This window comes from Ahaetulla prasina, chromosome 9 (assembly GCF_028640845.1).
Source record: "Ahaetulla prasina isolate Xishuangbanna chromosome 9, ASM2864084v1, whole genome shotgun sequence".
NCBI lineage: Eukaryota > Metazoa > Chordata > Lepidosauria > Squamata > Colubridae > Ahaetulla > Ahaetulla prasina.
In genome coordinates, this window is record NC_080547.1 from 4,119,862 (window position 1) to 4,144,479 (window position 24,618).

The 24,618-nt window shown below is 44.2% G+C and overlaps 1 protein-coding gene across 2 annotated transcripts in view; it reads left to right on the plus strand.

The window, feature by feature from the left end:
- The window catches only part of BMP1 (bone morphogenetic protein 1), a 191,155-nt gene that overhangs the window by 89,157 nt on the left and 77,380 nt on the right, over window positions 1-24,618 (plus strand). For both annotated transcript variants that reach the window (XM_058194382.1, XM_058194381.1), the window contains exons 2-3: window positions 12,013-12,126; window positions 22,384-22,545. In XM_058194382.1, coding sequence (XP_058050365.1) covers window positions 12,013-12,126; window positions 22,384-22,545 — 276 coding nt within the window. The remainder of the gene's footprint in view (window positions 1-12,012; window positions 12,127-22,383; window positions 22,546-24,618) is intronic.

A 24,618-nucleotide genomic window follows, 5' to 3' on the forward strand; every position in this document is an offset into this window, starting at 1 on the left:
ATCCTTTATCAAGTCCCTTTCAGAATCTATTTCTACCAACACATTATACAATCTCTTTATATGCCCCAAGCTGGTGTCAGCTGTAAGTCATTCAAGTGAGTACAAGTTTCTTCCCTGCTAGCTGTCTACAAGAATCAGAACTAGTAATGGTCAAGGCATATTTGTGGTAAATAAGAGTCAACGGAATTCTGGACTTAGATCTCTTGTGGGCACGAAGGGACTCCAAAGTGATGACGTGTTTGACCCTTCCCTCGGGTTGTTTTTTTTTTATTTGAATTTATATCCCGCCCTTCTCCGAAGACTCAGGGCAGCTTACATTGTGTTAAGCAATAGTCTTCATCCATTTGTATATTATATACAAAGTCAACTTATTGCCCCCAACAATCTGGGTCCTCATTTTACCTACCTTATAAAGGATGGAAGGCTGAGTCAACCTTGGGCCTGGCGGGACTTGAACTTGCAGTAATTGCAAGCAGCTGTGTTAATAACAGACTGCTTAGTCTGTTGAGCCACCAGAGGCCCTACCTGGTTCAACCTGGTCATCTCCTACAGCTGGAGCTTAGTGGAACTTGGCACAGACCTTTTTCCCATTGCTTGGAATTCTGGTTTCATCTCTGTGTCGAATCTTCACGAGTTCAGCTGGAAATTGGAACAGTGGGGCAGCACGTATTGATATGGTAGCGCAGTGGTGGTGAACCTTTTACTCATCAAGTGCCCAACAGGTATGTGCTTTGTGCCATTTGGGCATGTGTGTGCCCTCTGCGCTAATGCACGGCTCCTCCCCTATGTGCTGCAGGCACAGCCGCACCATCTGCGCATGCACGCAGCTTTTGTGTGCGCCCCCCACTGTGTGCTGTGCACACAATCAGACAATTTGCCAATTGTGCATGGTTTTTGTGCACACCAGTACTCTTGCACATGTGCGCAAATGCACACTCATGCGCAAGGGAGCTCCGAAGACCAGCTGGGTGCCCTGAATTGTGCGCATGCGCACCAGAGACCCAAACACCAGCTGGGGCGTGTCCGCATGTGCAGCTGCAGGTGAGTTGGCCAGCAGCTCACGTGCCCGGAAAAATGGCTCCGCATGCCACTTCCGGCATGCATGCCATAAGTTCGCCATCATGGATGGTAGCATCTTCTCAGGTTGACCACTTCGGGTTATATTGAAAAGCTATAAATATCATGGATGCCCTTTTGTGCTTCATGAATGTGGGTGGAAATTGTGTGCAGATTTTGGCATTTGCTTGTGAATCAGCTGATTTGACTCGCGAGTGATGCTAACAAGATTTTGAGGTTAGCTGCAGTGAGGCTAGTTTGGTTTTCAATTATTTCTAAGGATTAGGGACCAAAAACCACAGCCAGTCTCGAAATGCTCGATGTGTTGCTGTGTGTTCTCCCTTCAAATTCCTTCTACCCTGTTTCCCCCAAAATAAGAAATCCCCTGATAATAAGCCCACTCGGGGCTTTTGAGTGCATGGCAATAAGGCCAAACGCTTATTTCAGGGTTCACAAAAATATAAGACAGGGTCTTATTTTCGGGGAAACAAGGCATAAATTGAATAAATAAAATAATAACATACACATTTAGCTCAGTAGGATTTATTTACTAACATGTGTAAAATTGCACACTTAGTGGGTTCAACCATCCACAGAATGACAACCATAATCGTCCGGACAAATTCTAAGTAGTCTTTTGGCAGAAAGACAAATGTGAAGTTAAAAAATAATAATTATCTATTAGGTTCGGCTTACGTGTCTTTTATTCCGTTTGATTTTTTAAGTTCTTTTTTTGTGGGTCTTGATTGTTGTGGCTCTGCTGGCCACTGGTGGACCACAACAATAAAATCCTTCACTGGTTTCTTATTGCTATCTCTTCCATTGTAAAGAACAGCCAACTGGGTCTATTCCTTCTGCGTTCTTCTTTTCAGAAGAATGAAAGAGACCTTCAAAACAAATCTCTTTACTTCACCCAAAGCCACAGTTTTCATGACTTGAGGATGTTTCTGGGGCCACAGGAAATTACAATAAGAGATTGCCAAGAGCCGAGACTGATTCTGACATGTCCCTGACCCTCTAAGAGGGTGATGTTGTGGCCCGCCAGCGGAGCTGGTGGCAGACTCAAACAGTGAGGAGATTGTGGAGGAACATGGGCCAGTCCTGGAGTCTGGGGAAGGCTTTGATGAGTGCTCTGCATCTGAGGCAGAGATGGGGCCAGAGCCATCTGACAGTTTTCAGCTGCCTTCGGAGTCAGACATAAGTGAGGCAGAAGAACAGCTGGAGGCTGTTCCCAGTGTGGGCATGCGCAGAGCTGCCAGGAGAAGGGAACAACTAAGGAACAAGGGTCGACTCAGGAGTAAAGCCCAGGTGGATGGTGAATGGCCCCTCCCATAGGGAATAAAGAGGAACAAAAGGGGAGGGGAGTTTGCAGGAGACAATTAGTTCAATTCGTTTGAGTAAAGATCTGTTCCTGACGTCTTGCCAAGTATTGTCTGCTACAGAATGGCATTTGGAAGATATCAGCCTGGCAGCTCCCCAAGCCTGAAAAAGGTCTGTAGTTGTGAAATCTCTTGCAAGACTGTTGGCCGGGACTTTGCTGGAGAGGAATTCCCTTTAAACTAAATAAAAAGGGTTTTATCGGGATGAGGAGTCGGCGTCGTGCTTTTGGGAAGCCTAGGTCAGAACAGGCAATGATTGTTAAATAATACATAAACAAACATCAGAAGAATTATTGGACTGGATTCACAAGAACTAAGAGAAATATCTATTGTTAGAGTCGCATTGGTGGGATTCAGCCAGTTCGCACCTATTCAGGAGAACCGGTTGTTAACTTTCTAAGCAGTTCGGAGAACCGGTTGTTGTAAGAAATCTTATTTTGTTTTTTTCCACTTTACAGGGCTAATCCTGTAAGGAAGGCAGGAAGGAAACGTTCTGGTGGTGTTTCTAGCCTAATCTTTATTGCCCTGCTTACAGAAACTGCCTCTCGGGTTAATCCTTATTACATTGTAACAGCTAAGGCGAAGCACCCATCGACGTGAGTGACGTTGAGTTGGCCATGCCAACACAGTCACATGACCACCGAGCCACGCCTACCCAGCTGGTCATTAGGGCAGAGACCTGGTTGTTAAATTATTTGAATCCCACCAATGATCAGACCCCATGTTGCTTCAATCTAAAGTTACGTTTTTTTCCCCCATGTTAAAAAATCCCAAGATCCTCAGTCTTAACATACCAGTTGGATTGAGGTGCTTAAGATAGGTCATCGCTCTTCTGCTCAGCCTTTGAAAGCTCAGTCTATTGCTGGCATCAACTCAGATGATTAAGCCGTCAATTTGTTGCACAGCTGTATCAACCAGCTTTCTGTGAATCTCCACATTCTTTCTCCACATAGGCATGGCTTTGTAATTAAGCTTTTTTTTTTCATATGGCTTCTGTCAGGAACAGGCAGTTCTAACAAGCCAGTTCTCTTTAATTTAACTGTTATTTCTTTACTGTGTTTGTGAATGCTTTGAAGTCTCTGAAACAAGAGGCCAGTTCACACATGCAACAGCTCTGCCAGCTCGGCTCTTTGGAAATGTTTCTAGGCTCACTATCAAAGTTGGGCTGAAATTTTGGTGTCTCTTCGACATTTCGGAGTGGATATTTCGAGTTCAATTGTTGGAACTAGGAGCTAAAGCTGTGGCACAGCTGGAATTAGAGTAGTAGTTTCCAATCTTTTTTTTATTATTTTATTTTATTTTAATACAGACAAACATAAAAAATCTTCCATCCAAATACAGTGTGTCGGTGGGTTAGTTACAAATCTTTTGTGCAATTTCAACATATACATATCATTAATTTATCTAATCTTACATTTTATCATTCAAATATATATCCAAATGTTTTAATCAATTGATCCTTTAATTAACTATAGTATTTTGTTCTCTCGTTTCATATAAGTTGTTCTAAATCAATATTTTCTTATTACATCATTTATTCCGTCATCTTAAATCAATTGTATTCTTCAATAATTCTTCCCTTGTAATAAACTCCAATCTTTTTTAACGTATTTTCCCTTCTAACCATTGATAAAATAAATCCCATATCTTATAATATTGCTTATCTTCCTGTTCTCTAATTTCTAATGTCAGTTTACTCATTTCTGCACATTCCATTATTTTGTCGGTTCGAATCTTTGACTGAAGGAAACTGAAGCTCCCTCAGGGCACTGAAAGAGAAGGTGTGTTTGTGTGGCCAACGTCTGATGACAACACAAAACCTCCTAATATTTTGGAATCCTCAGTTGCAAATATTCCGAGAGTGGGATGCTCTTGATTTCGGTCCCTGAAATAAAATAAACTAAAATAATGATAATCATCACAGCATAAAGGCAGGCAAAATTCTTGAAGACCACGTAATACAGCTAACAATGAAAATTTGACAAAGAGCAACAGCAGCAAGAGAAGGCTACCAACATTTATGAAGTTTGGAAGCTTCTGGTTTATTACAGAATCAAGTGAAAGAATGTTTGTACCCAAAATATATTGAGACATATCTCAGGCCCTTCGGTTGACTGAGGGTGATGTTATCAATGCTGATGATACTCAGGTGATGCTCTGGTTGTTTAGGGATTGTACCAGGAGTGAGTTTCAGCGGGTTCTGACCAGTTCTGGAGAACCGGTAGCGGAAATTTTGAGTAGTTCGGAGAACCGGTAGTAAAAAATTCTGACTGGCCCCGCCCCCATCTATTCTCTGCTTCCCAAATCCCAGCTGATCGGGAGGAAATGGGGATTTTGCAATAACCTTCCCCTGGATTGGGGAGGGAATGGAGATTTTGCAGTATCCTTCCTCTGGCTTGGGGAGGGAATGGAGATTTTACAATATCCTTCCCCCGCCACACCCACCAAGCCATGCCACACCCACCAAGCTACACCCACAGAACAGGTAGTAAAAAAATTTGAAACCTACCATTGGATTGCACACATTGCATATTATAATTATTAATATTCTTCTTCATCATCCTTATTTACTACCGGTATTAACTATTACTATTCCTGGTGGGGTGAAGTGGCTTAACGGTTGAAATAGAATAGAATAGAATAGAATAGAATAGAATGGGTTCTTGGAGGTCTTCTAGTCCAGCCCCCTGCTCAAACAGGAGAACCTATACAATCTCAGACAAGTAACTGTCCAGTCTCTTCTTCCAATGGTGGAGTGCCCATGATTTCTGAAGGCAAGCTGTTCTACCGGTTAAATGTCCTAACTGTTAGGAAGTTTCTCCTTAATTCCAGGGTTGCTTCTCTCTTTGATCAGTTTCTTAACTTTTCCAGTTAAAACATTGGACTTGTTGACTGAAAGGTGGGCCATTCAAGACCCAAGTACCATGAGACGGGGTGAGCTCCTGTTACTTGCCTCAGCTCCTGTCTACCTAGCAGTTCAAAATCATGCAAATGCAAGTAGATAAATAGGTACCACTTGGGTGGGAACATTCCATGTGCCATGAGCTGCTTGCTGAGCTAAGTGGCCCTATGAATTGAACAAATACAGATGAATAAATCAGTAGTGGAATTCAATTTTTTTTACTACTGGTTCTGGGGGTGTGGCTTGGGTGTGGTGTAGCTTGGTGGGCGTGGCAGGGGAAGGATACTGCAAAATCTCCATTCTCAACCCACTCCTGGGGGAAGGATACTGCAAAATCTCCATTCCCAACCCACTCCTGGGGCCAGCCAGAGGTGGTATTTGCTGGTTCTCCGAACTACTCGAAATTTCCGCTACTGGTTCTGCAGAACCTGTCAGAACCTGCTGAATTTCACCCCTGGAATAAATGCATGTGTTTTAGTAACTAGTTAAAAAGGAAGTGGGAAGGGAGTAGGATGGAAGAGAATGGTAACTCTACTGCTTCCAAGAGAAAATGATTAAGCAAGATGTCCAGGAGCGTCTTGGAAGCTAGGTACCCAAAAGCTGTGCTTTGCTTGTTTTCACTTACTCACTCTCCGTAGCGCTGTCCGTTTCACCTTCCAGAAATTTTCACGAGTTGCATTCCAGAACTGCATTGCTACGTTGCTCTTCCTTCCCCCGTGTGTTCCTTGCCGTGCAAAGATTTGGCGATCTCTTGAGTATTTTCCCCCTCGAGGCAGTTCATATTAGCAAAGCAAATTAAGACACAATGGGTAAGCCAGCAATTCAGTTTTGCTATATTTTGCAGCAAAAAGTCAGAGCAAATATTAGCCGTTCCTCAAATATTAGCGTCTCGTCAGGTGAAGACGACGTTTTTACAGCGTTTGTCGTCTTTCTATTTTTGTGATGGGCATTCAAATATTTGCATCCTAGATAACCTAAGTAATACTTTTTATAATGCATAAATGGTTAACTAATCCATCGAATGTCTTTTGGAAGACTTGGTTTCCTGTCTTCTGCCCGGACTCCTATAGATTTTGTTCTGGCTTTAAATGTGGTAACGTTGCTGATAGAAAATGCAAAAATAAGGATTTTGTGAAAATTGGTTTGGTTTGAATTACAGCTTTCTGGCTGTAAAAAGTGGAATTGTGTATGCGTGGCCAGAATGTTTGGTCCTTTGGCATTGTGATTGCAGAATGGGAAGCTGGATCTCGAATTTGCTAGGAACTGAACTGGAAAAAAAAAGAAAAGAAATGAATCCAGTCTGGCGCAAAGGAGCTGTGCATTGTTATCCGCTTTCATTCAGCTGAACCATATGATTTTGATTCTTTATATGGCAGATGAACGGGAGGTTATTTGAGTATCCCTTGGATTATACGAGCTCCGATTGGCTTGGCAAAATTGTGCGCCGAGAGAAAGAGAGATGGAGAGAGTACTAGAAAGAGAACTTTCAAAAGAAGCTTGAGGTTAAAACAATTTATGTAACAATAACTTTTTTAAAAAAACAAAAAATCTCTAGCACATGCAGCAGACTTTATGGAGACCAGATGTTTTAAACATTATAGTTGCCAGCTGAGCTGATGGAACAAGGGGAAGCAGGGAGGAATCCTCAACTTTCCACTATACCAGAGGTCTCCAAACTTGGCAACTTTAAGACTTTTGGTCTTCAACTCAGGGGTGAAATGCTACCGGATCAGACCGGATTGGGCAAAGAGGTAGCGGAAATTGGGGATGGTTTGCTGAACCGGGAGCAATGGCCGGCCGGCCACGCCCCCAACCGGTCCACGACCTGCAGTCCTGCTATGCTTGCCTGCCTTCCACGCTGCCTTCCCAGCATCCAGGTGGCCAGCTTGTGAAGGCAGGCAAGCGGAAGCCCACGTGGAAGGTAGGCAAGCATGGCAGGGCTACAGGGAAGGACCTAGCAGCTTACTCCCTTCCCCGAAGCCCTGCCATGCTTGCTTGCCTTCCACGCTGCCTTCCCAGTGGTCCCCCACGCCCGCTTGGCTTCCCCTCCACCTCCCGCTGTCTGCATCCAGCCCCTGATGGAGGAAGGGCTGCTTCCAGGCCAGGCTGCCTGCCCTCCTGGAGCACTTTCTTCTTTCTCCCGCAGTAGCCGCTGCTCAGACCAGGTGTGTGTGTTTGTGTTTGTGAGAGAGAGGGAAGGAAGGAAGGAAGGAAGGAAGGAAGGAAGGAAGGAAGGAAGGAAAAAAAAAGAGAGAGAGAGAGAGAGAGAGAGAGAGACATGAGTGATGTCATGTTGGCCACGCCCACCCAAACACACGACCACCAAGCCACGACCACTAAGCCACACTCACAGAACCAATGGCAATTTTTTTTAGATTTCACCCCTACTTCAACTCCCAGAATTCCCCAGCCAGCCTGTTGCTTTCCTGCTGGCTTTCCACAAGCAAAGTCACTGGAGAAGCCAGTGGGAAATCAGAAGTTGCAATCATGAAATAAAGGTAAAGGTTCCCCTCACACATACGTGCTAGTCGTTGCCAACTCTAAGGGGCGGTGCTCATCTCCGTTTCAAAGCTGAAGAGCCAGCACTGTCCGAAGACGTCTCCGTGGTCATGTGGCCGGCATGACTCAACGCAAAAGGCGCACAGAACGCTGTTACCTTCCCACCAAAGGTGGTACCTATTTTTTCTACTTGCATTTTTTACCTGCTTTCGAAACTGCTAGGTTGGCAGAAGCTGGGACAAGTAACAGGAGCTCACCCCGTTACACGGCAGCACTAGGGATTCGAACCACCAAGCTGCCGACCTGTTGTGTCTCGTCCGATCTCACCCCAGCCGGGGTCTTCTTATCTGCTTCCGAACACGGAGGAATGTCCTAGTATGCCTCCCGGCCCCAGCCCTGGCTCCATGCCCAGACAGGCTGAAGAGGAGGAAATACCTCCAACCCCCAGCTCTGGCTCCATGCCCAGGCAAACGGAGCAACTAGATCCCTCCCCCTCCTTCACAGCATGTGAGCCTGAGGGAGGTCAATTGCCAACAGCTGCCGACTGGAGTGACCCTCGCGTCAGAAGACTTGATAGGCGAAGGCAACAGAAGGAAGGGAGGGGCAGGCCTGGATAAGTGCTGAGTCATGGAGCCATACCCCATGGCCTATATAAAGGATCTGCTTTCTGGCATTCTCTGAGTCAGGCAAAGTCTAAACATATCTTGCTGAAGTCACTTTCTGGTCTGCCTGCCTGCCCTGAGGACTTTGCTAGGACTTTGGCAGAGCTGCAGAGGCACGCCTGATTCGGATTTCCCTGACCCGGCCGTCAGCGGAGGAGTGGGACACGACACGACCTTTCAATCGACAAACTCTACGTCCTAGCCCCTGAGCCACCGTGTCCCTATAGATAGATAGATAGATAGGTAGGTAGAGATAGTGATAGAGATAGAGAGATATAGATATAGAGATAGAGATAGAGATAGAGATAGAGATATATAGATATAGATATAAGAAATATCCTCACTTAAATAACTTGCTCGATCCTTACTCGCAGCCACCAGGGCATCCGGAATGACCATCGCTAAGTGGCACAGCCAATATCATTTTTCAGTTTACAACCACATCACTTAATGATGGAGTTTCCAGTTTCCAGTCCCAGTTAGCATTGTTAATCAAAGATTGCCTTTAATAAAATTCCATGGTAGCTGATTTTTTCCCCCACACTTCTGCAAACATCCTGAACTTCCTGAAAGCAAGTGGAGACTAATGATTTTTTTTTTGGTATTTATTTATTTTTATTCATAAACATTTTGAATACAGTGTATTGTCAGGGTGTATCATTTACAAAAGAAAAACAAAAAGAAATATCAACACATATACTGGTAACAATAGTAATAGTATAACAGAATAGTTTTGACTAAGTTTCTCTTTATATTAGCTTATTTATAATTCTGCTAATTATATTGGCATATTTATAATTATAAACCATCTTTATATTTAATTCATATATAGCAGTGGTGGCTAACCTTTTTGCTCTCACGTGCGTGCCCACACCCATAATTCTATGCTCCCCGCCCGCACACATGTGCGCGCAACCCCCCCACGCTGCCCCCACTCCTGGCACACAATGACCTTGTAGGCCCGTTTTTCTCTCTCACCTGGCTCCAGAGCCTCTCTATGAGTCTGGGGAGGCCAAGTGATGACAAGAAGTGATGTTTTTTTGCTATCCCCAGCATCCAGAGACTCCTAGAGAGGCAAATGGGCCATTTCTGGCCTCCGGAGGGCCTGGTGGGGTGGGGAAGGCTGTTTTCACCCTCCCCAGACTCATAGAAAGGCTCTGGAGCCAGGTGTGAGAGAAAAATGGGCCTTCCCCACCCCCCCGCAGGCCCTCCGGAGGCAGGAAACAGCCTGTTTCCCTACTTTTGGTGGGCCCAGAAGGCCCGAAAATCAGAGCTGAGCTTGCGTGCCCACTAATATGACTACGTGTGCCACAGGTTCACCATCACAGATATATAGCAATAATATTTCTTCACCTACTTTCTACCTCTTATCTCTACCCATTCATAAAATCTATTCCATATCAAGTAATATTCTGTGTCTTCTTTGTCTTTTATTTTTAAAGTCAATCTGTCCATCTCTGCACAGTCCAATATTTCCCAAATTGGCATCCTCATCTGATGGGATGTTCTCAGTTTTTCCAATATTGTGTAAATACAATCCTTGCTGCTTTCAGTACATGCAAAACCAAATATATATATAGTCCCGTTATCATAACCCTCCGGCATTATACCCAACAAAAATATATCTGGTTTCAGATCTGTATGTTGCTTAATCATTTTTTCCAACCAAGCATGTATTTTCTTCCAATATTTTCTTGCTTTCAAAGAAGTCCACCCACATATGATAATAAGTACCTGGGGTCTGATTGGGAGATGAATGAAATTTTTGAAAGACAGTGTGATCCAGCTTCAACGGGAACATGGACAGTTCATGAATATGGTTATTTTTAGGACTCTTGGCAGGAGCGTAGAGTTTGATGGGGAACGTGGATGGTATCTTACAGGGCAAATAATTTTGGAAGACTGAACTGGGGCAAGGATTGAACCCCAAGAGGCAGTTTGGCGTAGTGGTTAAAGTGCTGGATTACAAAATTGGAGGCTGTGAGTTCCTACCCTTCCTTAGGCAAAAAAAAAAAACAAACAGCTGGAGAATAGAATAGAATAGAATAGAATAGAATTTTTATTGGCCCAGTGTGATTGGACACACAAGGAATTTGTCTTTGGTGCATATGCTCTCAGTGTACATAAAAGAAAAGATACATTCATCAAGGTACAACATTTACAACACAATTGATGGTCAATATATCAATATAAATCATAAGGATTGCCAGCAACAAGTTACAGTCATACAGTCATAAATGGAAAGAATTGGTGATGGGAACTATGAGAAGATTAATAGTAGTGCAGATTCAGTAAATAGTTTAACAGTGTTGATGGAATTATTTGTTTAGCAGAGTGATGGTGTTCGGGGGAAAAACTGTTCTTGTGGCTAGTTGTTCTGGTGTGCAGTGCTCTATAGCGTCGTATTGAGGGTAGGAGTTGAAACAGTTTATGACCAGGATGCGAGGGATCTGTAAATATTTTCACGGCCCTCTATTTGATTCGTGCAGTATACAGGTCCTCAATGGAAGGCAGGTTGGTAGCAATTATTTTTTAATTGCTACCAACAATTGCTATCAACAATTGAGAAGTTGGGCCACCTGGTTCAGCATCTCTTTAACATTATATATAAAAACGTTTAAAAAAAAAAAAAGGTTTGGCCATGGATTTCTCTTTGCCTTCTCTGGTTGCGGATAATAAAATTCTTAGCTCATTCATTGTTTGTAAAATGTTCTTTTTCTGTGACAATTGACAGCCTTTTTTGAAGTCCTTCTTCAGAGCGTCTTTTTGTACTGCTTTAATTTGGGAGGGAAAAATAATGTAAACATACAAAGGCACCTCAAGATCCAAAGGAGAACATCCTCCAGATTCGTTCTTATGCAATCCTTCAACCCTGAGCACGAATTTAGAGATGCTTAAGAGAAAACTGGTCCCCCAGTTGCAATGTATGGCTGTGCAGTTGCAATGAATGGCCGTGAAAGTTGGACCATAGGAAGGCTAAGCACCAAAGCATTGAGGCCTTTGAACTCTGGTGCTGGAGAAGACTCCTGCGAGTCCCTTGGACTGCAAGGTGAACAAACAAGTCAGTCCTAGAGGAGATCAACCCTGACTGCTCTTTAGAAGGCCAGATCCTGAAGAGGAAACTCAAATTCTTTGGCCACCTAATGAGAAGGAAGGACTCCCTGGAGAAGAGCCTCATGTTGGGAAAGATGGAGGGCAAAAGAAGAAGGGATGACAGAGAACGAGGTGGCTGGATGGAGTCCCTGAAGCAGTCGGCGGGAGCTTAAATGGACTCCAGAGGATGGTAGAGGACAGGAAGGCCTGGAGGAACGTCATCCATGGGGTTGCGATGGGTCAGACACAACTTAATGACTAACAACAACAAAGAAAGTGGGGTTTAAAAGTGGGTCTTTACTGCCTTCTTTTTGTCACAAGTGCAGTGAATTTGCAGTGTTTGGTGAAGAGCAATGCTTACATTAAATGCATTCCATTCCATTTGAAAATGTAAGTTCTTTTTCTCCTTCTGTTTTTCCAGCTGCCTTTATAGGAGATATCGCCCTGGATGAGGAGGACCTGAAGTTGTTCCAGGTGGACAGAATTGTAGATCTCACACGGCATAAAGTCGAAAGAACTGCTACGAATACTTCAGGTAGGGTTGCTAATCTTAGCGATGGAGATATAGCGAGTCCTCGAGGTACCACCACCGTTGAGCTCAAAGTTTCTGTTGTTCGGTGAGACATTTGTTACGTGAGCTTTGCCCCGTTTTACGACCTTTCTTGCCACGGTTGTTAAGGGAATCGCTGCAGTTGTTAAATTAGCCACATGGTCGTTAAGGGAATCTGGCTTCCCATTGATGTTGCTTGTCAAAAGGTCTCAAAAGGGGATCACGTGCAACGGTCATAAATATGAGCCAATTGCCAAGTGGCCGAATTTTGGTCACATGATCATTGGGGTGGTGGTGTTAAAACGGTCGTAAGTGTGAAAAACAGCCATATGTCACATTTTTCAGTGCTGTTGTCACTTTGAACGGCCACTAAACGAACTCTCATACAGAACTGTTGGAGCTACAATTTTTCTGGCCATAAGCTTCTTGGCACTTTCTGGCAACAATAGAAGAGAATTGTGGTAGCTGAGGGTTGTGCGGCATGGTGGCCTAGCGGTGAAGATGCTCGCCTCCCACTTGGTTGAGAGTTCAATCTTAGGTCGCGGCAGATGTTTCTCTCCTAGGGTGCTAAGAAAAAAAAAATTGCTGTGAACTCAGTGTCAGGTGTCAGGAAGGGCATCCGGCCAGTAAACGCTCAGCTACATCCAGCCTCCCTGACTCTACCCCGAATTAAGGAATATTACAGGATGGTAAAAGGGAGTTTTTATTGGTAGCCCACGGTTGAACTTGGTGCTTTCTGAGATTGGTTGGTTTCTTCCAAATATCTCATTACCCAACTAAGTAACCTCAGCAGTGCTAGAAGGGTGTGGACCAGGGGTGAAATGAAAAATTTGTTACTACCAGTTCTCCGGGCGTGGCTTGGTGGGGGGGGTTTAATGTGACTGGGTGGGCATGGCCAAACTTTTTTTTTTTTTTGCTTTTAAAAGTGTTTTTTCTACAACCTCTTTGGTTGAAGAGGTTGTAAAAAAATGTTTTTAAAAGACTCTGACGATCCCAGCTGAGTTGCCAGATCATCAGAAGCTTTTGTTTTCTTTTAAAAGCATTTTTGGTGTTTTGTTTGGGGTTTTTTTTTTTTTTTGCTTTTAAAAGAAAAAAAAGCCTCTGACGATCAGGCAACTCTGCTGGGATCATCAGAGCCTTTTAAAAGCATTTTTTCTACAACCTCTTCGGATGAAGAGGTTGTAGAAAAAAATGCTTTTAAAAGGTTCTGATGATCCCAGCTGAGTCGCGCGATCATCAGAGGCTTTTTTTTTTACTTTTAAAAGCATTTTTTCAGCCAAAGAAAAAATGCTTTTAAAAGTAAAAAAAAAAACCTCTGATGATCACGCGGCTCAGCTGGGCGTGGGGGAGGGAGGGATTTTTGCTACCGGTTCTCCAAACCACCCACCACCATCGCTACCGGATCAGGTGATCTGGTCCGAACCGGGAACATTTCACCCCGGGTGTGGACTAACTCCACTCCCTTCTAGTGCTGCGATGTTACCTATTTGGGTAATAAAACATCTGCAAGAAAACAAATATGCTCAGGGACTACCAAGGACCCCGCTTTCTGGCAAGCCTGAAACCTCCAGCCTTGCAACCCATTTGACAAAACCTTCATCTGTGGCCATACATCTGCTAAAGAGGAGACAAAATTGCAAAGCTTAAAATGATGCATGATATATAGTTATAGAACTGACTGGCGGTTCATAGTTAAAAGTGCAGTATTGCAGGCAAGCTCTGCGCACAGCCTTAAGTTTGATTCTCACCGGCTCAAGGTTGACTCAGCCTTCCATCTTTCCAAGGTGAAATGAAGACCCAGATTGTTGGGGGCAATATGCAAATAATGCTTACATTGTAAAGTGATTAAAGGTAAAGGTTCTCTTTGCACATATGTGCTAGTCATTCCCGACTCTAGGAGGCAGTACTCATCTCCGTTTCAAAGCCGAAGAGCCAGCGCTGTCCCAAGACGCCTCCGTGGTCATGTGGTTGGCATGACTCAACGCCAAAGGTGCACGCAACGCCGTTCCCTTCCCACCAAAGATGATCCTAATTTTTCTACTTGCATTTTTTACGTGCTTTCAAACTGCTAGATTGGCAGAAGCTGGGACAAGTAACAGGAGTTCACCCCATTATGCTACACTAGGGATTTGAACCGCTGAAATGCTGACCTTTTGATCAACAAGCTTCACATCTTAACCACTGAGCCACCGCGTCCCTGTAAACTGCTTAGAGAGTACTTTAAAGCAATATGGGGTTGTATATAAGCCTATTTGATTTTGTTATTAAATGGACAATCACATCTCTTAACAAAGGAATAATGGATGGAAACTGATCAAGGAGAGATTCAACCTAGACATAAGGAGAAATTTTCTGACAGTGGGAACAATCAACCCATGGACAGAAGTTGCCTTCAGAAGTTGTGGGAGCTTCATCATTGGAAGCTTTCAAGAAGAGGCTGCACTGCCATCTGTCAGAGATGATGCAGGGTCTCCTGCTTGGGCAGTGGGTTGGACAAGGTCCCTTCCAACTCTGTTACTCTTAATCTATTAATCTTAAAATCTTAATCTATTAATTTTAAAACCAAGTCTGTGTACAGTAGATCTACAGGCTGTTTGCTTTTCTAGTAGAAATGAAGTTATGTTAACATGTGCTTCTCTCACCATCCATAAATCCTTTTAGTGGCGTTGACGATAATTAACTTTTACGTTTATTCTTCGCTGCCAACCACAACTTGCATTATGAAGACTGCAGTCCCAGACTTATAATTTAAAACACTTGGTGAACATTGTGAAATGACGTCCTAATTAAAAATACTATATTTTTCGGACTATAAGACACACCGGAGTATAAGGCGTGCATAAGAGCACCAGCGTGCCTACCGTCCCTGTCCTAATGTTCTTTAGTTGGAAGGAAATTCCCTACCATCCAGTCAGAGCCGAAGAAGCTTCTGGGATGAGAAGCGAAACGTCTCCGAAGAATAACAAGAAAGTCCAGTTGCCTCTTGAAAAAGCACCTTTGGTTCTCTGCCTTTAGATAATTTTTGACTTGTCAGTTTCCTGTGAGTAGGGATTGTAGCTGCCTCAGTCTTCAGATGGTACAAAGCACCTGAACGCTTTTTTCTAGAAGAATGTAAAGCTCCTGGGGGGAGATAATAGATTCGGACAAGGCACTTCCAAACCATCCTTATCAAAGGTGGAATTCAGCTGGTTCAGACCGGTTCAGGCGAACCGGTAGCTCCGACCACTAGTTGGCCCCGCCCTCGTTCTATCCTGTCCATTATTTCCTGCTTTTTAGCTCATCTCAATCATGCGGCACAGCTGATTCCCCCTCCCCTCACTGTTCTACTTACCGTTACTGACTTGTAAGGTAAGCAGCTGAGCTTCTAAATCAGTGGTAGTCAACCTGGTCCCTACAGCCCACTAGTGGGCGTTCCAGCCTTCATGGTGGGCGGTAGGGGTTTTGTTCAATAGTGAAGCACTTTCCTTTTTTTAAAATTTAATTGACTTTTTTAAAAAAATTCATAGCATTATTTAAAACATTTTCATTAGGTTTTCATAAAATTCCCCGTGACAATTTAAATTTCTGAAAATATACTATTTGGTATCGCCCACGCATAAGTTTAGTTCACATTATGTAAGTGAAACTAAACGGCGCTATAGTGCGACCGCAAACAAAAGAGCCTCGTCCCAGAATAGCTTGCGCATCTCCCCCCACACCACTCAGCTGTAACAGACAAGTAGAGCTGGTAGCCGGCACACACACCCCAAACCCAATCCACGATGTGCGAGAAGCATGCGCAGATGATGATACATGGCGCATTACTGTGGAACAGGTGGGCGGTTAGAAAATTCTACTACTAACAGAGATACAAAAGTGGGCGGTAGGTATAAAAAGGTTGACTACCCCTGTTCTAAATGCTCCATTTTCAGGGCTGCGCACAAGCGCCTTAGGGGCGCACATGCGCAAAGCGTGCGCGAAGCACACGTTCACCGAGCTGGCTGTTAAACCGGCAGCATTCCACCACTGATCCTTATCCTTCGATGTATAGGTCTCCTTGACTTAAGTCAAATCCTTGACTTACAGCAGTTTGTTTAGTGACCGTCCAAAGTTACAGCAACACTGAAATATGTGACTTGTGACCGTTTTTCACAGTTACGACCTTTGCAGCGCCCCCCACGATCATGTGATCAAAATTCAGATGCTTGGCAAGCAACTGGTTCGTATTTATGACCATTGCTGTGGTCATCCCAAGATCGTGTGGGCCTTCTGACCAGCCAAGTCGATGGGGAAACCAGATTCACTTAACAACCGGGTTACTAACTGATCAGCTGCAGTGATTCACTTAACAACCGCGGCAAGGAAGGTCGTAAAACCGGGGCAAAGCTCACTTAATAAACGCCTCACTTAACAATGGACATTTTGGGGTCAATTATGGCTGTAAGTCGAGGACTATCAGTGTAGATCTTCCGCAGAGAAGGCCCTTCCCCGAGGGCTTAACCAAAGATGACGAAAGTGATGAGCAAAAGTCACTGCAGGAAAAATAAACAGTGTGAAAAGCAGCGTGTTCCATCCATCATGTCCCTGTGAACAGAAAATCTTGACATTTTCAATACTGCTGTTAGCTCAGCTGCTGTTCCTGCAGAGATTTGAAAGCGGGTGCCGTCGCCCTGGCACACGTCCACTGATAACATTGGCGGGATATCCTCCTTTGCCATCAGGGGAAAAAAGAGAGACAAAAGTAGCAACGATACCTACCATCTTTGTGGAGGGGCAAGTGATCAGCTGTGGGGTTTGTTTTTTTTTGCAGAATGAGGACAATTATGTGAAGGATTTTTCCCTGGACTCAAGCAATCTCCTTACCATTGACATTTGCTCAACTGTAGACTAATGTCCGCACGAAAAATATATATGTGTACCTTTGGGTCATTTGTTAACTCCTGGCAACTACCTGGACTGGTCCCTACAATGTTCTTAACAACATCTTCTCGCCTTCCTTTTTTTCTTCTTCCTAAGACTGAGAGAGAAACGCTGGCTCCAAGCCATCCCGTTGGCTTCATGCAGAACTCATGGTCTCCAGATTTTTAGCCTGGTGCCTTTGTCCCTACATCAGAGTAGCCTTTCCAGAAGAGAAAAGGAGTGAAAAACTATGGGATCCATAGCAGGGGTCCCCAACCTTCACAACTTTAAGACTTTTGGACTTCAACCTCCAGAGTTCATCAGCCAGCTTGGCTGAAGTTGAAGTCCACAAGTCTTAAAGTTGCCAAGGTTGGAGACCCCTTATCCGTAGTATATCCCTCCTACGCAAATTGACAATCCCAGACATGCTCTTCAAGTGTTAACGGTTGGCCGTGTTGGTTTTAACTCACAAATGTTGTGGGCTTTTGAATAAAGGGATGGTCAGCGCCATCGGTCTGGAAGGTAATGGTTGGGTTGTGGTGGAAAGAGTGGTCACAAGATGTCCTGTCTTCTTTGTGGACTTCTGGTTGGAATGATATGACCAAAATGGAACCAAAAGCAGCAATAGCAATAGTGCTTAGGCTTATATAGCGGTTCACAGTGCTTTACAGCCCTCTCTAAGCAGTTTACAGAGTCAGCCTACGGCCCCCCAACAATCTGGCTTCTCATTTTACCCACCTCAGAAGGACAGAAGGCTGAGTCAACCTTGCGCCAGTCAGGATTGAACTGCTGACACTGGGGAGAGTTAACCTGCAACACTAACCATGACGGCACCAACCCTCAACCAATCCATGCAACCAGTGCTCCACCTCCCAATGATCCTTACCTGACATCACCGACCCATCACAAGACCCTCACCCAGGGGTGAAATCCAGCAGGTTCTGACAGGTTCTGGAGAACCGGTAGCAGAAATTTAGAATAGTTCAGAGAACCGGCAAATACCACCTCTGGCTGGCCCCAGAGTAGGGTGGAAATGGGGATTTTGCAGTATCCTTCTCCTGGAGTGGAGTGGGAATAGAGATTTTGCAGTATCCTTCCCCTGCGATGCCCACCAAGCCACGCCCACCAAGCCACGCCCACAGAACCGGTAATAAAAAAATGTGGATTTCAACATTGCCCTCACCTGACATGCCGCACATCTGACCCATCAACACAAGATCCATCACAACACACTAACTGGACATAACCCGCACCTGACCATCATAGGACCCTCACCTGACCTAACCCTCACTTGATGTGACCTCCCCATCACAAGACCTACTGACCATACAAAGCCCTTATAAGTAGAAGAATACCCTCATCCCCTAAATTCTGCCGAAGAAGTTACCTTGCCTGGTAATGAACCCACAGGCTTGGAGAATGAACTTCCACTCTCAGTCCTTCTTGTGCATATATAATACTGAAGGCTTATCATCTATAGCAGGGGGTGTCAGTTGTGCCTCCTTTCACTACTCAAGAAAGAAAGACCCCGACTCCATTTTCATAGAGAAAGGTATTTTTATTTATTTTTTATTTATTTATTTTGTCACAACAGTATATATAAGCATAAGCATGAAAATAACTATATAATATATAAGCATAAGTATGTAATAACTATATTAATTGGATATAATGAAAGAAAAACAATAGGACAGGAATGGTAGGCACATTTGTGCTCTTATGCACGCCCCTTACAGACCTCTTAGGAATGGGGTGAGGTCAATAGTAGACAGTTTTTGGTTAAAGCTTTTGGGACTTTGAGAAGAGACCACAGAGTCAGGTAGTGTGTTCCAAGCATTAACAACTCTGTTACAGAAGTCATATTTTCTGCAATCAAGATTGAAGCGGTTAACATTAAGTTTAAATCTATTGTTTGCTCTTGTATTGTTGTGATTGAAGCTGAAGTAGTCTTCAACAGGAAGGACATTGCAATAGATGATTCTATTTACTTTTACTGAGTATGAACTGAATGCAACCAAAGAAAAGCAAGGTCTGAGGCAACAGGCGCGGAAATCACATATAGGTAACATCCCCAAAACCGGTGGTGGGATTTAGCCAGTTCGCACCACTTCGGGAGAACCGGTTGTTAACTTTCTGAACAGTGTGGTGAACTGCTTGTTGGAAGAAATCATTAGGGCAGAGAACCGCTTGTTAAATTATTTGAATCCCACCACTGCCCAGAACCCTCCCCCCAAGGATCCAGTTTGTATTATTGAATCCATGTTCCTCCAGGGGATCATGTGGGTGCAACTTCAGATGGTATGCCCAGACGGTTGGCCTTGACCGGTTATCAGCACGCCTCCCAGCTGCAGAGAAAATGCTGAGGGAAACTTCTTCTAATCACCTCTCTGTTTCAAGACATCTCCACCAGCTCGCTTCCCCTCTTCCTCCTTAACCAAGACAGCTCCCCCCTCCCCACTCCCGTTACAATGACAGCCGTAGCAAGCAGAGCAATAAATCAATAAATCAGTAGAAAGCAAGCAGATCAATAAATCAGTAGAAAGCAAGCAGAGCAATAAATCAATAAATCAGTAGAAAGCGAGCAGAGCAATAAATCAATAAATCAGTAGAAAGCAAGCAGAGCAATAAATCAATAAATCAGTAGAAAGCAGAGGCTGACAGGAGGTCTCCAACCTTAGCAACTTTTAAGACTTGTGGACTTCAACTCCCAGAAATCCTCAGCCAGCTTCTCTGACTCCTGATCTATAGCAAGGGTGGGCCATGGAAAAGATGTGAGGCTCCTAGGCAGGCATTGCACACCATAATATTAAATCTGTGCAAGAGCGGAGCGGAGCCTTCTCCTTGCCAGAAATCTGGGCTTGGATTGGAGCTGCCTCATTGTTTTCCTCCTCCTTGGACATTTAGGGGGGAGGATCTTCTGCCAGCTACTATGTTCATAGGCTGTGGCAGCCGTTGGACCAAAGAACTTGGATAGAAAGACTTTGGCTTGCCTTCTGCCCTCCCCCTTGTTTAAGGATCCGGCCCTTGAGATGCTTACTATATCGGGCCTACAGGGCCACCTTGGAAACAGCCAAGGACCAGCCTGCAGTGCCTCTACCAGCGAAATGGAGCTCGGGAGGGCCGTAGAGCAAGGGTCTCCAACCTTGGCCCCTTTAAGACTTGTGGACTTCAACTCTGTGAAGGGCCTCTGTGGCTGAGACTGGTAAGACAGTCTGTTATTAGCAGCTGCTTGCAATTACTGCAGGTTCAAGCCCCACCCGGCCCAAGGTTGACTCAGTCTTCCATCCTTTATAAGGTAGGTAAAATGAGGACCCAGATTGTTGGGGGCAATAAAGTTGACTTTGTATATAATATTCAAATGGATGAAGACTATTGCTTGACATAGTGTAAGCCGCCCTGAGTCTTCGGAGAAGGGTGGGATATAAATGCAAATAAAAATTAAAATTTTTTTTAAAAAAAACCTTCCAGAGTTCCTCAGCCAGCTCCAAAATTCAGAGGCTTGGCCACTTGTTCATACTTACGACCGTTGCTGTGTCTCAGGGTCATGTGATCCAGAGGTGGATTTCAAAAATTTCTACTACTGGTTCTAGTACTGTGGGTGTGACTTGGTGGGCATGGCAGGGAAAGATACTGCAAAATCTCCATTCCCACCCCACTCCAGGGGAAGGATACTGCAAAATCTCCATTCCCTCCCCACTCCAGGGGAAGGATACTGCAAAATCCCCATTTCCTCCCAATCAGCTGGGACTCGGGAGGCAGAGAATAGATGCGGGCGGGGCCAGTCAGCATTTTTACTACAGGTTCTCCGAACTACTCAAGCTATCGATTCTCCAGAACTGGTCAGAACCTGCTGAAACCCATCTCTGATGTGATCCCCTTTTTGCGACCTTCTGACAAGCCAAGTCAATGGGGGAAGCCAGATTCACTTAACAACCAGGCTACTATCAATTGCAATGATTCACGTAACCTGTGGCAAGGAAGGTCATAAAATGAAGCAAAACTCACTTAACAAATATCTCAGAAATTTTGGGCTCAATTGTGGTCAAGGACTACCTGTACGTGCTAATCTAATAAGAGCAGACAATGTCTTGTCATTTCAGTTAGATCCAGACAACCAATTCAAACCTATTTACCTACCTTCTGGTTTTCCAAACCTCACTATCAGAACAAATATTTAAAATTCTTTTTCACTGGTTTTTGAGCCCGCGGAACAAAAGTCTTAGCTGTGTCTTTTGGTTAAAAAAAAGCCGATTTTGATTTGTGAAAGTTGGGGGCAGGGGTGAAATCCAACAGGTTCTGACAGGTTCTGGAGAACCAGTAGCGGAAATTTTGAGCAGTTCGGAGAACCAGTAGCCAAAATTTTGAGTAGTTTGGAGAACTGGCAAATACCATCTCTGGCTGGCCCCAGAGTGGGGTGGGAATGGAGATTCTGCAGTATCCTTCCCGCCATACCCACCAAGCCACACCACGCCCACCAAGCCACACCCACAGAATCGGTAGTAAAAAAAGAATTGGATTTCACCACTGGTTGGGGGGTTAACCAGTTTGCCTAGCCTACCGTTTGGGACAGCTAAATTACTGTCTGTCTTAGAAACCATTACGATTTGCCATAAGAGTGACAGAGGTAGTAAAATCCCTTGGCAGTGGCTGGCTCAATTGTTTGTTTCAGGAGACTGCAGTGCGTTGACATGTCTCTGTCACATTGGATGTTCAGAATGACATCCCCCCTCTTCTCTGTGACAGCCCCTCAAATTTTGGAAGACTGCCATCACGTCACCCGTAGCCCTTCTCATCGTTAGATTGCACAATACCAAGTTCCCAGTTCTCAGTTCAGAACTGCAGGAGAAAGGAAAGGCAGTTCCTCCTCTAATGATTTCTACTGGCCTTCCCACTTGAAAATTTTGGGTGGCTGGTCCCAACAGACAGTAGAAGGACAATGAGATCCAGGGTATTGAAGTTTGGACTAAGGAAGAAGGCCGTCCTTTATAAACCTCATCCAATGACCTTTGGCAAGATCAACACAAATTTATTTTTAGAAGATTTAAGCCCTGGGGAAGAAGCGGTACTCACAAATCATATAGATCAGGGGTGTCAAACTCAACATCATTGAGGGTGTGGTTGACCTCGGGGGGGGGGTGCCAATTGGGTGGCCTTGGCCAACTGGGTGGGCATGGCCAACTTGACGCCACTCTCCAAACTGCTGGCATGTTTCCTCTTTCCATTGGGTAGACCGGAACCAAAGCCACGCTGGCCTGATGTTTGGGTAGACTGGGCCGAAGCCTTACGTTTTCCAGGACAGCCCTGTGGGCCGGATGCTGGCCTTGTGTTTTGAGACCCCTGATTTAGATTCTAGTCTCATCACAGGGAAAGATGCAAACAGCACCAACATCTCACCTGGAAGGCAGCAGAGGAGAAGATGGAAACAGGGCTGGGGACGGACCCGGAGTCGGCGGGCTGCCACTTCCCGCCCCGAGAGGGTGTGGCCAGACGGAGTCATTCCATACGCGATCAGCGGAAATTTCAGTGGTGAGTTGGAATTTGAAGATGAGTTTAAAACATTCATTGGTGCCGGGTTCTGTTTTGACCCAACTCTTTGCTTCTCTACATTTCGTGGGTATTAAATGGGTGTTGTAAGACTCTTGGCGTATTTCCAAGAGATGGCTTTTAATTGCGCAATCCGATTTTGTTAACACAGTTTTAACATCATTATCTTCTCTTAGAGACTATTCTGACTTTCCCCACTGCTGTTCTTCCCTCTTTGTGCAGGGGGGGAGAGTCGTTATAAAAGAAAAGGGCAGAATAACTAAATGTCTTTTGCCTGGTAGCATTTGACAGATGCATTGTCACTTCCTGAAAATTAATATTCATATGCCAAATGCATAATATATCGGAGTGTTTGCAGCTGGGCCTTCCTTGTTTCCCTTTCTCTTCGTTCCCTTTCTCGGAGCAATTTAGAAATCCTTGAATCACAATTTGATCTTCTCTCGAGGAGCTATTGAAAAGAGGGAACAGGCGAGGAAAGGGAAGGGACTTCGTGCAGCTGTTCCAAACCGAACATCATCTTTAGAAATTGCTCTTATTCTGGCCAGAACCTGCAACTGCCGTCTCTTTAATTTTTGAATACAGCTGTATTGGTTTTTTTTTAGATGGAATTGAAGCTTGAGGGACATTTGTTCGTGAGTCTGTGACGTATTGATTGTGTTTTATAATCTAGCCTTGTACTGTATGTATCTGCTCACAGTGTCCCTGAGATAGACAGATTGGGGTGGGTTGCCTCAGGAGCAGCCAAACTTTTGATAATATCTGATCATCTTGTACTTTAGCCCTAAGGCTAGATACAAACAAAACATTGAATAAAAGTTACATCTATCTGTCTGTCTGTCTGTTTATCATCTATTATCAATCATCTCTCTCTCATCTATCTATCTATCTACCTACCAACCTACCATCTGTCTGTCTGTCTGTCTATCTGTCTGTCCGTCCGTCCGTCCATCCATCCATCTATCTCATCTGTCTACTATTGTCTATCTATTGTCTGTCTGTCTGTCTATCCATCCATCCATCCATCCATCTATCTATCTATCTATCTATCTATCTATCCATCCATCTATCTCATCTGTCTGTGTATTTATTGTCTGTCTATTGTCTGTCTGTCTGTCTGTCTGTCTATCCATCCATCCATCCATCCATCCATCCATCCATCCATCCATCCATCCATCCATCCATCCATCCATCCATCCATCCATCCATCTATCTATCTATCTATCTATCTATCTATCTATCTATCTATTTATCTATCTATTCACCCATCTATCTATCATCTGTCTGTGTCTATCTATTGTCTGTCTGTCTGTCTGTCTGTCTGTCTATCTATCTATCTATCTCTATCTCATCTATCATCTATGCATATGTACAGTATATGTATATGTGAGAAGATGCATAAGAATATCCGCAAAATAGATCCTTAAAATTAGACTGAGTTGGCATGCTCCGGGTCTTATCTGCTAAACGATGCCGGCCACATGACCACGGAGACGTCTTCGGACAGCTCTGGCTCTTCGGCTTAGGGCATAAGCTCTCAGTGTATATAAAAGTTATAACTGATAAATCATGATCACAGTCCTCATAAAAATACATTCATCATAAATCATAAGATAGTGATAGCCATGGGATACTAAATAAGCAATCAAGATAAATCATACTAAGAAACTAAATAAAACAATATATATCCTAAAGATACAAGCAACGAAGTTATAGTCCTAAGTAGAAAAGGAGATAGGGAATAGGGAAGATGAAATAATGATGGTAATACTGTCTTTTTAGATAGTTTGATAGTGTTGAGGGAATTATTTGTTTAGCAGAGTGATGGCGTTCGGGAAGAAACTGTCCTTGTGTCTAATTGTTCTTGTGTGCAGTGCTCTATAGCATCATTTTGAGGGTAGGAGTTGAAACAGTTTACGTCCAGGATGAGGGGGTCTGTAAATATTTTCACAGCCCTCTTTTTGGCTCATGCAGTATCCAGATCCTCCATGGGAGGCAGGTTGGTAGCCACTGTTTTTTCTGCAGTTCCAATTATCCGTTGAAGTCTGTACCTGTCTC